Source organism: Macrobrachium rosenbergii, chromosome 6 (genome assembly GCF_040412425.1).
Source record: "Macrobrachium rosenbergii isolate ZJJX-2024 chromosome 6, ASM4041242v1, whole genome shotgun sequence".
Classification (NCBI taxonomy): Eukaryota; Metazoa; Arthropoda; class Malacostraca; order Decapoda; family Palaemonidae; genus Macrobrachium; species Macrobrachium rosenbergii.
The window spans coordinates 44,650,339-44,666,511 of NC_089746.1; the positions used below are offsets into that span (position 1 = coordinate 44,650,339).

At 36.1% G+C, this 16,173-nt stretch overlaps 2 protein-coding genes across 5 annotated transcripts in view; both read right to left on the bottom strand.

The window, feature by feature from the left end:
- The window catches only part of LOC136839505 (uncharacterized), a 550,025-nt gene that overhangs the window by 183,980 nt on the left and 349,872 nt on the right, over nucleotides 1-16,173 (bottom strand). The window lies entirely within an intron of this gene.
- The window catches only part of LOC136839504 (serine-rich adhesin for platelets-like), a 29,039-nt gene continuing 27,200 nt past the window's right edge, over nucleotides 14,335-16,173 (bottom strand). For both annotated transcript variants that reach the window (XM_067105667.1, XM_067105668.1), the window contains exon 2: nucleotides 14,335-15,361. In XM_067105667.1, coding sequence (XP_066961768.1) covers nucleotides 14,335-15,207 — 873 coding nt within the window. In that variant the 5' untranslated portion in view covers nucleotides 15,208-15,361. The remainder of the gene's footprint in view (nucleotides 15,362-16,173) is intronic.

Consider the following 16,173-nt stretch of genomic DNA (forward strand, 5'->3'; position numbering starts at 1 on the left):
TGCCTGTCACTGAACAGCAAAGGGCACATGCCAAGAATACTGGAGGGAAGCAATTTAAATTTCTCTGATCCTCGAATGAAATTCTCTCTCTCTCTCTCTCTCTCTCTCTCTCTCTCTCTCTCTCTCTCTCTCTCTCTCTCTGTCTTTGTCAAGCAAAATTGTGTGACACTGTTTACTAAATCTCTGATCCTAGTATGAAATTTCTCTCTCTCTCTCTCTCTCTCTCTCTCTCTCTCTCTCTCTCTCTCTCTCTCTCTCTCTCTCTCTTTTATTCGCAAGCACAAAATTGAGTGACACCGTTTACTAAATTTCTGATCCTAGTATGAAATTTCTCTCTCTCTCTCTCTTTTATTGGCAAGCACAAAATTGAGTGACAACGTTTACTAAATTTCTGATCCTAGTGTGAAATCTCTCTCTCTCTCTCTCTCTCTCTCTCTCTCTCTCTCTCTCTCTCTCTCTCTTTGCCAAACAAAATTTATGACACTGTATACTAAATAACTGATCCTAGTATGAAATCTCTCTCTCTCTCTCTCTCTCTCTCTCTCTCAGTTGAAGTAAAAGACGTCATAATATTACTGAGATCCGGCTTGTTCCATAAGCTTGGTCAATAACGGTCAATTAGCCATGGGTCCTTAACAAAGACGAAACCTGAGCTAATATCTTTCAGATGCTTGTAACTTTTCACTCTTCAAAACCTTTAGCTGCGTTTTCTGAACTTAAACCTCTCAAAGCGACAATGATAAATGATAGCCTAATAATAGACTATTCACCTACATCTCTTGCCTAAACTGAAATCCATATGAAGGAATTTTTTACTTCAGAACAACTAACATGCTCTGGAACTCTGGCACACCCCTGGTTCCTAAGGGCTTTTGAGAAACGGACATAAACATATGACTAAACATGCACGTTCGAATAACGCACAAACACACATACGCAAACAGCAGAGTGGCGCCGTAATTGTTGTTAAGGGCAGAGGGAATCTTCTGGGAATGCTAATAAGCGTTTGAAAATATGTTCTGAAGTGCGTATCAAGCCAAGTTAATTGACACTCAATCTCTGTAGACAGGCTTTGCAGGGTACAGCGGACTGTTTGTTAAGGTTCTGTCAAGAAACAGAGTTTCAATCGTCACACTGAAGTTTCTAATCAATTCTCTCCGTGTGTTTTACATTCTCAAAGCTGATATTATAAGCACCGGCTAAGCCAATCGCTTGACACCAGGGCTAATCATAATGATGATAATGATGGTGATCATGATGATGATGATGATGATGATGATGATGATAATGATCATCCATTAAAATAATACAGATCATTTGACCAGGCAATAATGAATCATCACTTTGACACTCCTGAATCCGTTAAGATTATAACATCAAAATGAAGGTTGCTAGATCCTTCAGTAAAAACAGGAGGAACTAAGAAAATAAAATCTACCATCTCTCTCTCAAAAAAAAAGTCTTTGCAATAACAGCCTACTCCAATTTTCTTTTAGGTTGTTATAACGCCCACGAAAGATAAAAAAAAAAGGTAAATCTAGCAATTATTGGTGTCGGTCTCTCTCTTTCATCTCTCCTTGAACCACAGTGATCATGTCCTCCAGGAAATAAGATTCGAATTTTGCTCCAAGTCTTTTTGAAGCAAAGCTTTATATTGAAACAAGCAAAACTTGATGCTGAAACTGAAGAAATACTTTATATAGAAACTGAAGCAAAACTTTACTTTACACTGAAACTGAACAAAACGTTATACTGAAACTGAAGCAAACCTTTAGATTGAAACTGAAACAAAACTTTATATACAAACTGAAACACAACCTTACACTGAAACTGAAGCAAAACCTTATATAGAGACTGCAGCACTACTTTGTGTTGAAACTGAAGCAAACCTTTATATAGAAACTGAAGCAAAACTTTATATTGAAACTGAAGCTGCATCGGATGCCTTTGTGAATTTGCGCAAAGGCATGCTTATGTGTGTGTAAATATATATATATATATATATATATATATATATATATATATATATATATATATATATATATATATATATATATAAATATATACATACATACACACACGAACAACACACACACACACACACACACACACACACATATATATATATATATATATATATATATATATATATATATATATATATATATATATATATATATATATATATATATATATATATATATATACACACACATGCGCGTGAGTACATGAATAACAGATAGGTAGGAGCGGAGAAGATTAAAGTGTGGGTCTGTTATTTTTCTTCAAAGAGGATGTGATCAAAAGGGAATATTTTACGTTCACAAATAACGTCTAAAATTAGGCTCAGTAGGAGCAAGAATGGCGTTCAAGAAATGTTGGTACGAATGAGACGATTTTTGGAGTAAATAGCGCAAAAGTCGGTAGAAAGACTGAAGAGTCTAGAAGCTAGGCAACGCGACCCTTAGAAAACGACAAGAGCAAAGACTGGAATAAGGGACAAGTGTAATGAAGTTGCTTTATATGCATCATATGAAATGGAGTCTGCTGATATGAATCTCCTTCAACTGTTACGTGAACAAAGGTAGGAAAAATGACATGCAATGACGTAGACCGGTGTGCGTTGAAGAGGTATGGTCATGCAGGGAGAATGGGATTGGAGAGTGGACTATCATTTATTCAGCAGATGTTCATATACTGAAGAGGGGAGGAAGAACAACTGTGTTGGATTAATTTGCTGTGGCAGAACAGCAAAAACGATGAATAAAATCTTTAAATTTCTCGAAGCATTTACGCTACATGTTCTGAGCGTTAACATCTCTGTATACATTATTAATTAAGATTAAAAATTAATACTTTAATAAACAATTTAAAACCACACCTGATCTACCCATCTCACAGAGTCTGCCTCAATATGACGCTTCTCTCCCGAGCCTGATCATTTTGTTTCAACCGCGTTCGTCTCCCCTGATGACACATTCCAGAATTAAAACATTTTCCTTCCATCCAGAGTCACGTTTCTCCTCCAAATACATCCGAGAATTTAGAATTACCTCTTTTTTCCCCCCCTCCAGAAGCGAAGTGATTACGCCAATGTTCCCTCTCGCTCCTTCGAAACGCCCACTGCTTGCTTGCCTGCTCAACAAAGTTTGCACAAACTTTTGCTCTCTTGATGGGATTCCATTCTCGACGTCTAAACGTCAATAGACGTCGTAGGTGTTGCTCACGGTCAAAGGGGAAGGCGCCGAAGAGGCAGGCAGGCAGGGGTCTTGCCTAGTTTAGGCAACGGGAGAGAGAGAGACGGAGGTGGAAAAAATTATTTTCCTCCTAAATCTACGGAGGACGCGGGATCAGATCAGCAAAATATTTAACGGGAATTTTAAACTCATGGATGAAACGCAAATGTATGAAGGCCAAGTATAGAAATAAATGAAGTACGTGACTTAATTTTCCTTATTAACTTATGTAGGGTAAGTCAATGAATAAAAAAAAAAATCCTTCATGAATACGTTTCCTCGTTAACTCATTGACGGCACGAAACACTGAACTTTCCAAATGCTTTTCCCTTATTCATCCTAGAAAGGCACGGACATAAATCAACAACATATTCAGTAAGTCACTGAAGTTACAGCACTGAAAAATCTCAAAGATTTAAGGTTCTTCCTTCTTCAACAGATGAAACAGCATAGGAAAGAAGAGGAAGCTTTCTTTCATACCAGAGCTACGGGAGATTCAAGCTGACATGCTCTACAATGCTTGTCACTGGTTGCATGTGATTTTTTTCCATGTCAGGCGCTTTCATTAACATGGATTCTTTTCCATCTCAGGCACTTTCATTAACATGGATGCTTTTCCGTGTCAGGCACTTTCATTAACATGGATGCTTTTACGTGTCAGGCACCTTCATTAACGTGGATTCTTTTCCATATTGCATAGTTTAATTAACATAGATTCTTTTTGATGTCAGAATCTTTCATTAACATGGATTCTTTTCCACGTCAGATACTTTCATTAACATGGATCCTTTTCCATATCAGATACTTTCATTAACAGGGATTCTTTTCCATGTCACATACTTTCATTAACATGGATTCTTTCCATGTCAGATACTTTCATTAACATGGATTCGTTTCCATGTCAGTTACTTCATCAACATGGATTCTTAACATGGATTCTTTTCCATGTCAGATACTTTCATTAACATGGATTCGTTTCCATGTCAGTTACTTTCATTAACATGGATTCTTTTCCATGTCAGATACTTTCATTAACATGGGATGTTTTCCGTGCCAGATACTTCAATTAACATGGATTCTTTTCCATGTCAGTAATTTCACTAACATAGATTCTCTTCCATTTGTTACTTTCATTAACATGGATCCTTTTCCACGTATGTTACTCTCATTAAAATGGAGTCTTTTCCGTGCAGATGCTGCCATTAACATGGGATTCTTTTCCATGTCAGGTACTTCCATTAATAAGGATCCTCTTCCATTTCGGATAGTTGAGTTAACATAGATTCTTTTTCCATGTCAGATACTTTCATTAACATGGATTCTTTTCTATGTCAGTTACTTTCAATAACGTGGACTGTTTTCCATGTCAGTTACTTACATTAACATGGGTTTCCTTTCCATGCCAGATACTTTCATTAACATGGGATCTTTTCCATGTCAGATACTTTCATTAACAATGATTCGTTCCCATGTCAGTTACTTTCATTAACATGGATTCTTTTCCATGTCTGATACTTTCATTAACATGGATTTTTTTTCATGTCAGTAATTTCACTAACATAGATTCTCTTCCATTTGTTACTTTCACTAACATGGAATCTTTTCCACATATGTTACTTTCACTAACATGGAATCTTTTCCGTGCAGATACTGTCATTAACATGGGATTCTTTTCCATGCCCGGTAATTCCATTAACAAGGATCCTCTCCCATTTTGGTAGTTGAATTAACATAGATTCTTTTTCCATGTCAGATACATTCATTAACATAGATTCTTTTCTATGTCAGTTACTTTCATTATCATGAATACTTTTCTATGTCAGTTACTTTCATTAACATGGACTGTTTTCCATGTCAGTTACTTTCATTAACATGGATTCGTTTCCATGTCAGGTACTTTCATTAACATGGATTCTTTTCCATGTCAGATACTTTCGTCAACATGGAGTCTTTTCCATGTTAGATACTTTCATTAACATGGGATTCTTTTCCATGTCAGGTACTTTCATTAAAATGGATTCTCTTCCATGTTGGATAATTGAATTAACATAGGTTCTTTTTCATGTCAGGTACTTTCATCAACAATGATAACTTTTGCATATCAGATACTTTCAGTAAAATGGGGTCTTTTCCATGTCAGATATTTTCATTAACATGCATCCTTTTCCATGTCAGATACTTTCATTAACAATGGAGTCTTTTCCATGTTAGATACTTTCATTAACATGGAGTCTTTTCCATGTCAGATACTTTCATTAACATTGGATTCTTTTTCATGTCAGGGACTTTCATTAATATGGATTCTCTTCCATGTCGGATAACTGAATGAACACAGATTCTTTCTCATGTTAGATACTTTTATTAACATGAGTCTTTTCCATGTCAGATACTTTCATTAACATGGAGTCTTTTCCATGTTAGATACTTTCATTAACACGGATTCTTTTCCATGTCAGATACTTTCATTAACATGAGTCTTTTCCATGTCAGATACTTTCATTAACATGGAGTCTTTTCCATGTTAGATACTTTCATTAACATTGGATTCTTTTTCATGTCAGGGACTTTCATTAATATGGATTCTCTTCCATGTCGGATAACTGAATGAACACAGATTCTTTCTCATGTTAGATACTTTTATTAACATGAGTCTTTTCCATGTCAGATACTTTCATTAACATGGAGTCTTTTCCATGTCACTTACTTTCATTAACATGGGATTCTTTTCCATGTCAGGTACTTTCATTAATATGGATTCTTTTCCATGTCAGATACTTTCATTAATATGGATTATTTTCCATTTCAGGTACTTTCATTAATATGGATTCTTTTCCATGTCAGGTACTTCCATTAATATGGATTCTTCTCCATGTCAGGTACTTTCATTAATATGGATTCTCTTCCATGTTGGATGGTTGAATTAACATAGATACTTTCATGAACATGGATTCTTTCCCATGTCAGATACTTTCATTAATATGGATTCTTTTCCATGTAACATACTTTCATTAACATGGATTCTTTTCCATATCAGATACTTTCATTAACATGGCTTCTTTTCCATGTTAGATACTTTCATTATCATGGGATTCTTTTCCATGTCAGGTACTTTCATTAATATAGATTCTCTTCCATGTTGGATAATTGAATTAACATAGGTTCTTTTTCATGTCAGGTACTTTCATCAACAATGATAACTTTTGCATATCAGATACTTTCAGTAAAATGGGGTCTTTTCCATGTCAGATATTTTCATTAACATGCATCCTTTTCCATGTCAGATACTTTCATTAACAATGGAGTCTTTTCCATGTTAGATACTTTCATTAACATGGAGTCTTTTCCATGTCAGATACTTTCATTAACATTGGATTCTTTTTCATGTCAGGGACTTTCATTAATATGGATTCTCTTCCATGTCGGATAACTGAATGAACACAGATTCTTTCTCATGTTAGATACTTTTATTAACATGAGTCTTTTCCATGTCAGATACTTTCATTAACATGGAGTCTTTTCCATGTTAGATACTTTCATTAACACGGATTCTTTTCCATGTCAGATACTTTCATTAACATGAGTCTTTTCCATGTCAGATACTTTCATTAACATGGAGTCTTTTCCATGTTAGATACTTTCATTAACATTGGATTCTTTTTCATGTCAGGGACTTTCATTAATATGGATTCTCTTCCATGTCGGATAACTGAATGAACACAGATTCTTTCTCATGTTAGATACTTTTATTAACATGAGTCTTTTCCATGTCAGATACTTTCATTAACATGGAGTCTTTTCCATGTCACTTACTTTCATTAACATGGGATTCTTTTCCATGTCAGGTACTTTCATTAATATGGATTCTTTTCCATGTCAGATACTTTCATTAATATGGATTATTTTCCATTTCAGGTACTTTCATTAATATGGATTCTTTTCCATGTCAGGTACTTCCATTAATATGGATTCTTCTCCATGTCAGGTACTTTCATTAATATGGATTCTCTTCCATGTTGGATGGTTGAATTAACATAGATACTTTCATGAACATGGATTCTTTCCCATGTCAGATACTTTCATTAATATGGATTCTTTTCCATGTAACATACTTTCATTAACATGGATTCTTTTCCATATCAGATACTTTCATTAACATGGCTTCTTTTCCATGTTAGATACTTTCATTATCATGGGATTCTTTTCCATGTCAGGTACTTTCATTAATATAGATTCTCTTCCATGTCGGATAATTGAATTAACACTGATTTTTTCTCATGTCAGATACCTTTATTAACATGGATTTTTTCCATGTCAGATACTTTCATTTACACAGAGTCTTTTCCATGTCAGATACTTTCATTAACATGGGATTCTTTTCCATGTCAGGTACTTTCATTAATATGGAATCTCTTCCATGTCGGATAACTGAATTAACATAGATTCTTTTTCATGTCAGATAATTTCTTTAACATGGATTCTTTTCCATGTCAGGTACTTTTATTAGCATGGATTCTTTTCCATGTCAGAACTTTCATTAACACAGATTCTTTTCTATGTCAGGTACTTTCATTAACATGGATTCTTTTCCGTGTCTGATAATTACATTAACATGGATTCTTTTCCTTGTCAGATAATTTCATTACTATGGATTCTTTTCCGTGTCAGATACTTACATTAACATGGATTCTTTTTCTTGCTAGATACTTTCATTAACATGGAGTCTTTTCCATAGGCACTTTCACTAATATGGATTCTCTTCCATGTCGGATGCTTTAAGTAACATAGATTCTTTTTCATGTCAGAAATTTTCATTAACATGGATTCTTTTCCATGCCGGGTAGTTGAATTAGAATAGATTCTTTTTCATGTCAGATACTTTCATTAACATGTGTTGTTTTTCATGTCGATACTTTCATTAACATGGCTTATTTTCCATGCCGATACATTCATTAGCATGGCTTGTTTTCAATGTCGTTACTTTCATTAGCATGGATTCTTGTCCATGTCAGATACTTTCATGAATATGGAATATTTTCCATTTCAAATACTTTAATTAGCACGGATTCTTTCCATGGCAAAATTAATATTTTCAATAATATAGATTCTTTTCCATAGCAGTTACTTTCATTGACATCCGTACTCTTTTCCAGGTCAGATACTGTCATTAACAATGATTTTTGCCATGTCAGATACCTTAATTAACGCACATCTTCTTTTCCGTATTAAATGCTTCCATCAACATAGATTCTGTTCCATGTGAAATACTTTCATTCATATAAAAAGCTGAGGAACATTCTCATCTGCGAAATTCAGTCAAAATACAGGAACTAAGAAATGTGTCAATATGTAATCTATAAGATGTAATAAGATGAAAATATAACGATAAATTTAAAAAATAACCCGCATATATTTATTTCCTAGAGAGATTAAGAGGAGATGGAATATCGTATCACCCGAGGTTAACTAATAAAATATGAAATATTACCTTCTTCAAACAGAGGAACAGTTCGTTCGTTAATATAAGAATGCCCAAGGAAATATTAGAACACAGGGATCTTCTGGTAAAGAATGGGTGTTTTTCAAGAACAAACATTAAACGTGAGTTACAATATACTATTTTAAGCTGAAGTTAAACTTGAGGAATGATGCTACGTTTTCCTCCGCTAAGTTTTTCAAAGGTCAAATGAGTGAAATGAAAAATGTCCCTCGCTAAACTGCAAAGACGAATGAAGCAGTAACCTTGTGTTGAAATAGATTCTATGTTTCTCTAGAAAAAAAAAAAAATGTAACAATAACTAAACTTCTTCGGTAAAATGTGAAAACTGGGACACGGAATCCACGTTTATTCTTTATTTTTTTTTGGGGTGGGCTAGAATTTAAAAGCTGAAGGAATTCAGCTAATGAATTCAGTAGGGGACGTTGAATTTGAAAAGATATTAAGAGCATCCCTTTACCCAACAGTACACCACTTATGACCCAGCAAAACGCGTTTTTTTTTTTTACGAAATACATAAAAAAGTTGAATATGCAATTACTTCCTCGATGGGAAATGGTCAACGTTAACGTAAAATGATTTTAAATTTCTCCTGTCAAAATAAAAATGAATATCAAACTCCAGAAAAAATATAAATATTTAGTCAAATCGCTGAAGTTTTTTTTTTTTTTTTAACTTGCTGGTCACTTTCTGGTGCAGGTTATAACATGGCAAATTTTTTTATCTATATATTCAAATGCTCTTTTCCTGATGAGTAATGACTTTACATGAACCAATAATATAAAATAACTAAAAGAAAAATGTTATAGTGACCACAATAAATATATACCATGAATGGCATCAACAAACATTAAGAATTTTTGTCAATCTGACATGACACCACATACCATTTGGACTTTAATTCTTCTCATCTCCTGTAGTTAGTAACAGATAAGGTATTAAGTAAATAAAATTAAATGTTAACCTGGATGCACAAACATTAAATTTATCAAAATGACTGTAAAATTCCCAAAAACAAAGCCTCTACCGTTATCAAAATGAAATCCCATTTATCCTCATAAGCTATCACATAACACAAAGCAGTAACTAACGTAATAATCTAGAAAGCACACATCAACGCACTGAGGTAAAAAATGAAACGTTTCGAACTCGCCACTCGTGAATAATGAAGAAAAAATAATGGCATGAACATTAACCCGCGGTCTGCTTGGCGGCGACTCTAGTCGACGATTTACAAAATGAATGAATAATTCATCCGTTTCCGCTCGCTCGACTTAGGCTTCGTGGTCTGTGTATGGGAAACGAGACCAACAGGCTACTACAGAGTAATATCCGAAGAGTCGATCGATGCAGACTCGTGTGTGTTATATAACATAACGGCAGTTGGTGAACTCCATTAGCGAGGCGAGTTTCCAGGTGGTAGCGATGCGGCGTGGACGACATAATTATGTGAATGAAGGTTTGAAATCTGATATTATTGATAATAACTACTAGTTTAATTAATCAATGATGGATGTGAAAAATGAGACTTTTATGTATATGTAACAGAAAATGTTGCTGATTTCATTGGAAATTGACTACCGTTTTCATTAATCACTGATGGATCTGAAAAATCAAATTTTTCCTTAAGAAAAATATTGCTGATTTCATTGGAAGTCAACTACCAGTTTCATAACTGACTGGTGGATTTACATAAAGAAAAATTTTTGTTGGAAACAAAATTAGCCGATTTTGTTGGAGATTAAGTTTTAGCCAATGCGAGAATCACGTAAATTTTGGAAAGAAGTAATTGCTGATGATATTATTATTATTATTATTATTATTATTATTATTATTATTATTATTATTATTATTATTATTATTATTATTCAGAGGATGAACCCTATTCATATGGAACAAACCCACAGGGTCCATTGACTTGAAATTCAAGCTTCCAAAGAATATTGTGTTCATTCGAAAGAAGTAACAAAAGATAATGGGAAATACAGAAATAATAACACACAAATGTTCAAGTGTAATTCAGCTTGATTTCAACATGGTAATTATATTACAAAACAGTCCTTCCTGAAGCCTTTAAAGCATCCTGTTTACAATTATTAATAACGCCCGAGGCTCGTGAAACAATATCCTCGGAATCATTTTGACTGTAATTGGAGATGACACTTCAAGAACTTGAGATAGTACTTAGCCATTCCTAAGATCAACGTTAAAGTGATTTTGTGAACTTACGAGTGGCTTCTAGATGTCAGTTACCGAATAATAATAATAATAATAATAATAATAATAATAATAATAATAATAATAATAATAATAATAATAATAATAATAATAACTGATAAAAAATCTCATTATCACACGAGTCACTGAGATGGTGAAGAAATCCACAATGTAAGTTTAAATAAATAATTATTTATATACAATCAGAGCTTTCGAGAGCCTGCCCGAGTCTCCTTATCAGTTGATAAGGAGAATCGAGCAGGCACTCGAAAGATCTCGTCTTGCATATATGTTTATAAAAATATATTTGCAATTACATTAGCGAGGATTTCTTGAAAATAATAACAATAATAATAATAATAATCCAGTTTAATTTCGCATTGATATACTACTCCGTCATACCCTCGTTTGCCTTCTTCAAATGCAGAGGCCGACAGGACTGGCATTCTTTATGTCTTTAAGTAGCCCAGACTCCGGAGGGCTTCGAAAAAGGGAGACTGTGCAGAATCGACAAAGGTGAAAAATCCAAGGGATACATGACAAGGGGAGAAATGACAAAGGTGAAAAATCCAGGGGATACATGACAAGGGGAGAGAGGACAAAGGTGAAAAAGCCAGTGGGTACATGGCAAGAAAAGAAAGGACAAAGGTGGAAAAGTCGGTGGATACATGCAAGGGGAGAAAGAACAAAGCAGAAAAAGCCGGTGGATACATGACAAGGGGAGAAAGGACAAAGGTGAAAAATCCAGGGGATACATGACAAGGGGGAATGGACAAAGGTGAAAAAGGCATGAGATACAAGACAAAGAGAGACAGGACAAAGGTGGAAAAGTCGGTGGATACATGACAAAGGAAGAAAGGACAAAGGTGAAAAAACCAGTGGACGCATGAGAAGGGGAGAAAGGGCAAGGGTGAAAAAGTCATGAAAAAGGGGAACGGCATAAAAATGAAAATAAAAATAAAAGATATTCTTCGGTGGATCTCGCCAGCGGTGGGCGGAATGGATTTTCGCGAATCATTTGGAGAGAGTGTCGATTAATCTGGCTGTGATTTGGGAAAGGATTAGAAAACGCTATGTGGTATTACGGAAGTAATCAAGTTACCTGAGTCCCCTCGCGCGCGCTCTCACACGCACACGCACAAACACACACATTCACTGACAACCTGACAACCTTATCATCGTCATCGATATCATATTATCTGCATCATCATCATCTTTATTATATCGCCTTCATCATCATCATCATCATCTCCTCTATCATATCATCTTCACCATCATAGATATCATATCATCATCATTATTATCTATGTCATGGCAATTTCATCATCATCATCATCATTATCAAATCATCATCATCCTCATCGATATCGTATCATTTTTATCATCATCACCGACATCATATCTTCTTCATCATCGTCTCTATCATATCTTCATCATCATTGTCCTCATCATATCTTGATCATCACCATCGATACCATATTATCTTTATCACCATCATCTTTATCATATCATCATCTTCATCATCTTTATCATATCTTCTTTATCATCATCTTTGCTATGTCATCTTCATCATCATCATTATCTTTGCTATATCATGTTCATAATTATCTTTATCATATCATATCATCTTCATAATTATCTTTATCATATCGTATCATCTTCATCTTCATAAACATCATATCACCATCTTCATCACTGATATATCTTCATCATCATCCTCGATACCATATCGTCATCATCATTATCATATCATCTTCATTATAGTCATCAATATCACATCATCATTATTATCATCCTTATCATATCACTTTCATCATCATCATAGATTTTATACCATCATCATCATCATCATCCTTATCATAACATCTTCATTATATCCTTATTATATCATCATCCTTATCATATAATCTTCGTCATCATCCTTATCATATCATCTTCTTCGTCATCATCCATATGATACCATCCTCAATATCACCATCGATATCATATCATCTTCATCATCATCATCCTTATCATATCATCTTCTTCAGCATCATCCTTATCACATCATCTTCTTCATCATCATCCTTATCATATCACCTTCATCATTATCCTTATCATACCATCATCATCATCCTTATCATATCATGTTCATCATCCTTATCATTATCTTCATCATCATCCTTATGACACCATCCTCATTATCATCATCGATATCATATCATCTTCATCATCATCATCGATCTCATATCACCTCCATCATCATCATCCTTACCATATCATCATTATCATCATCATCGTCGTTCTTAAGTCTCATTTCGTCAGTATGGCATCTGAATGTTTTTATTCTAAATATATTAAAATTTCTTGGCACTTGATTTCTCATCAGGTTTCTTCATCAAGAAGAAAAAAAATCAAGCATTTGGCTTCCAGTATTCTGAAACTTTCCAAACGGATCCACTGAACATTAGAAAAATACAATACATTAAAACATTCTCAACATGACATGAGAGATCCTATCAAAATATCAGTAAAATCTCATTTAACTCTTTATGACAAAATCAATATACAACATGAACAGAAGTCTGTCAGTTATGCAAATATATTTACATAACTGTATTATTATGTAAATATATTTACATAATATTCAAAATACCGTATAAACAGACTATTTATAAAGCCTAAAAAACAATTTTAAAAAATTACACCCTATGTAAAGTAACATTATACTTACCTTTAATGGAATTGAAAGCACTGTGAAATTTACATTCCAGTTCAAGCACAATTAAGAAGTGAGAGTTCTTTCCTGGTTAGAGATCACACAAGTTCAAGTTTAACATGACAAAGCTAGATCATGAATTTCTTAGTACTCTTAATGGAATACAATTAAGGTCACTAAAAATGTTTTGCCTGTCCTTACAAGCTAAATACGCAACGGGAGGAGCCTTATGCGTATAAATGGTACGATAAACTCTTTGTGAACCTGTATACTTAAAGCTAACGAGGATCACATTAATTGTATGACTAACTCGAATAATAGGAACACAAATCGTGACTGTGGCAGACGGGGGTCCCATTTGAGAATAATGCTTTGCAAAAGATTTCGTGTTACTTCATGCTGCAAAATATTCTTTAAAAATGCATCATGTATTGAGAAAGGAACAACTTTTCTACGTTGTTTTAATTTATTAAATCATTATTAAATGAAATGGTTTTTGTTACATCACATGTAACTCGTCTTACATCTCGTTTTACAACAAAATGCTTACTGAAAACCGCTTCATGGCAAACAAGGTATTTCTACGCAATGCTCTGTATCTGCTAGATCTCAGGTTAACATTATAATACAAGGCAGCACATTACTTATATCCAAAGCAGCATTCTGTACAACTTACACTAAAGGCCCACTTACCCTAAAAAGATGCTGTCGTGAGAATGTGAATGGAAGGCGGGGATACGCAGCTTGGGCAAGACGATCGTCTTGCCCTTGCGCGTTCGTACGGTGAAGGTGGAGGAGAAGTGGAGTTCTGGAGTGGGATTGTGGGGCGACAGAATGGTCAGGCCCCTGCTCTCCGGGTGCCCCATGATGGGCGTCAGACTCGACCCCATCATCCCCGGCGAAGTCGGGCCGGGCAGCTCGTGGAAAGAGGGCACCTTGAGCTCCATGGAAGCGATGATCGAGTTCCGGTGGGGTGTCCGAGTGATCTTGGTCTTGTTCCGAGGACTGTCCGGGCACCGGTAGGAGGTCCCGACCAGCTTCGAGGACTCGGTCGTGTAGCTACTGTAGCTGGACGTTTCGCTCACGCTGTAGGCGGAGGACTCGGGGATGCTGCTGATGGCGTGGGACGCGCTTCTCTGGCTCGCCGCCGCCGACGACCCTTCGTGGACTTTGAACTTGAAGCCACCTCCTTCGTGGTACTTGAATTTCGGACTCTCCTGCCCCTGAACTCGGAACCTCGGGCTGTCCGGTGTGCGGTCTCGGCAATGGCTTCCATCTGGCTCGGAAAACTTGACGGTGGGCCTAGGGCTCATCGAAAAGGAGCCAGAAGAACTCGTCGTCGAGTGGTGGCGCCCTCTTCCCAGGATGCTGACGGGCTCGGTCGAGGTCGAGTAACTCGTCTGGGATGTGTGGAGGCTGGTGCTGCTAGAGAAGGTGATGGCCGTGTTCGAGAACACAGTCACACTGCTCCGACTGGTGCCCGAAGAAGTCGCCCCCCCGTCTCCTTGGGCTTTGCCAGACGGGGCAGCGCCCTCGTCTGGCTTGTGGTCAGGTTCGTCCATGATCCGATTACGCTATGTGAAACGCCTCCCGTAACAGCCACTGCCAAGAGCGGCTTTTGGTATTCACCGCCAGAGTGATGGGCGGAGTCAAACGATTTTCAAAAATAAATTCATCACGAGTCTCTTATTAACTACACATATTTCCAATAATAACCTGGAAGAGGAAGAATTTGAGTGATAAAATTATTCTGTCATGCTAAAAATAAACATTAAAAACTATCTCACTTGCTCTTTTATCTACTTGTAAAACAAAAAAAAGGGCCATCTGAATCATTTCGTTAAACATCCTAAAAACGACAATGACAATAAGGCTCATCAGTGGCCTTTGTCATGGGAGACGTGTCATCATCAACTTAAGCCTGAGACTATTGACACTGTGTTTCCGAAAGTCTATATTTACTGAAGTCGCGTCCTTTTGAACACTGCGACGAACAATGGCCGGCCAATAATCACTTCTGCAAAAGCAAAACCATAAACACAGGACGACTAAAGAGCCATGACCTTTTAACCTATGATCTTCGACACACGCACACACATACGTACACACACAAACACACACGCCCAGACCTGCTTTTGTTTCGAAAATTACGAGCCGACGGGTATATAAGCTCGTCCTGAACTGGCGTCACCTCAAAAATAAATCTGGATTGTCGTTCCAGAACAAAGTGGACGAGGCACAAAACAGTCTCGGCGATGGAATAGTCGTCGAAGTCGTCGTCTTTGATGGCTTTTGTTTCATGGTTTGATCATGAGAAGATCAAGCACTTGGCGCGGATGACATGTCATAGAATAAAATGTGTGGGGCGTTTCCAGGCAACCTAAGGGGGTTTAACTCCGCGTGAGCGTCCATTTCGACTTTGCTTTACGAGTAGCTGTGACCTTTGACCTTAGGGAAGGGGATAACTGTAGGGTCGACATCTAACTGAAATGAGATTACAGGCAATATGTCCGTTTCATATCAGGCAG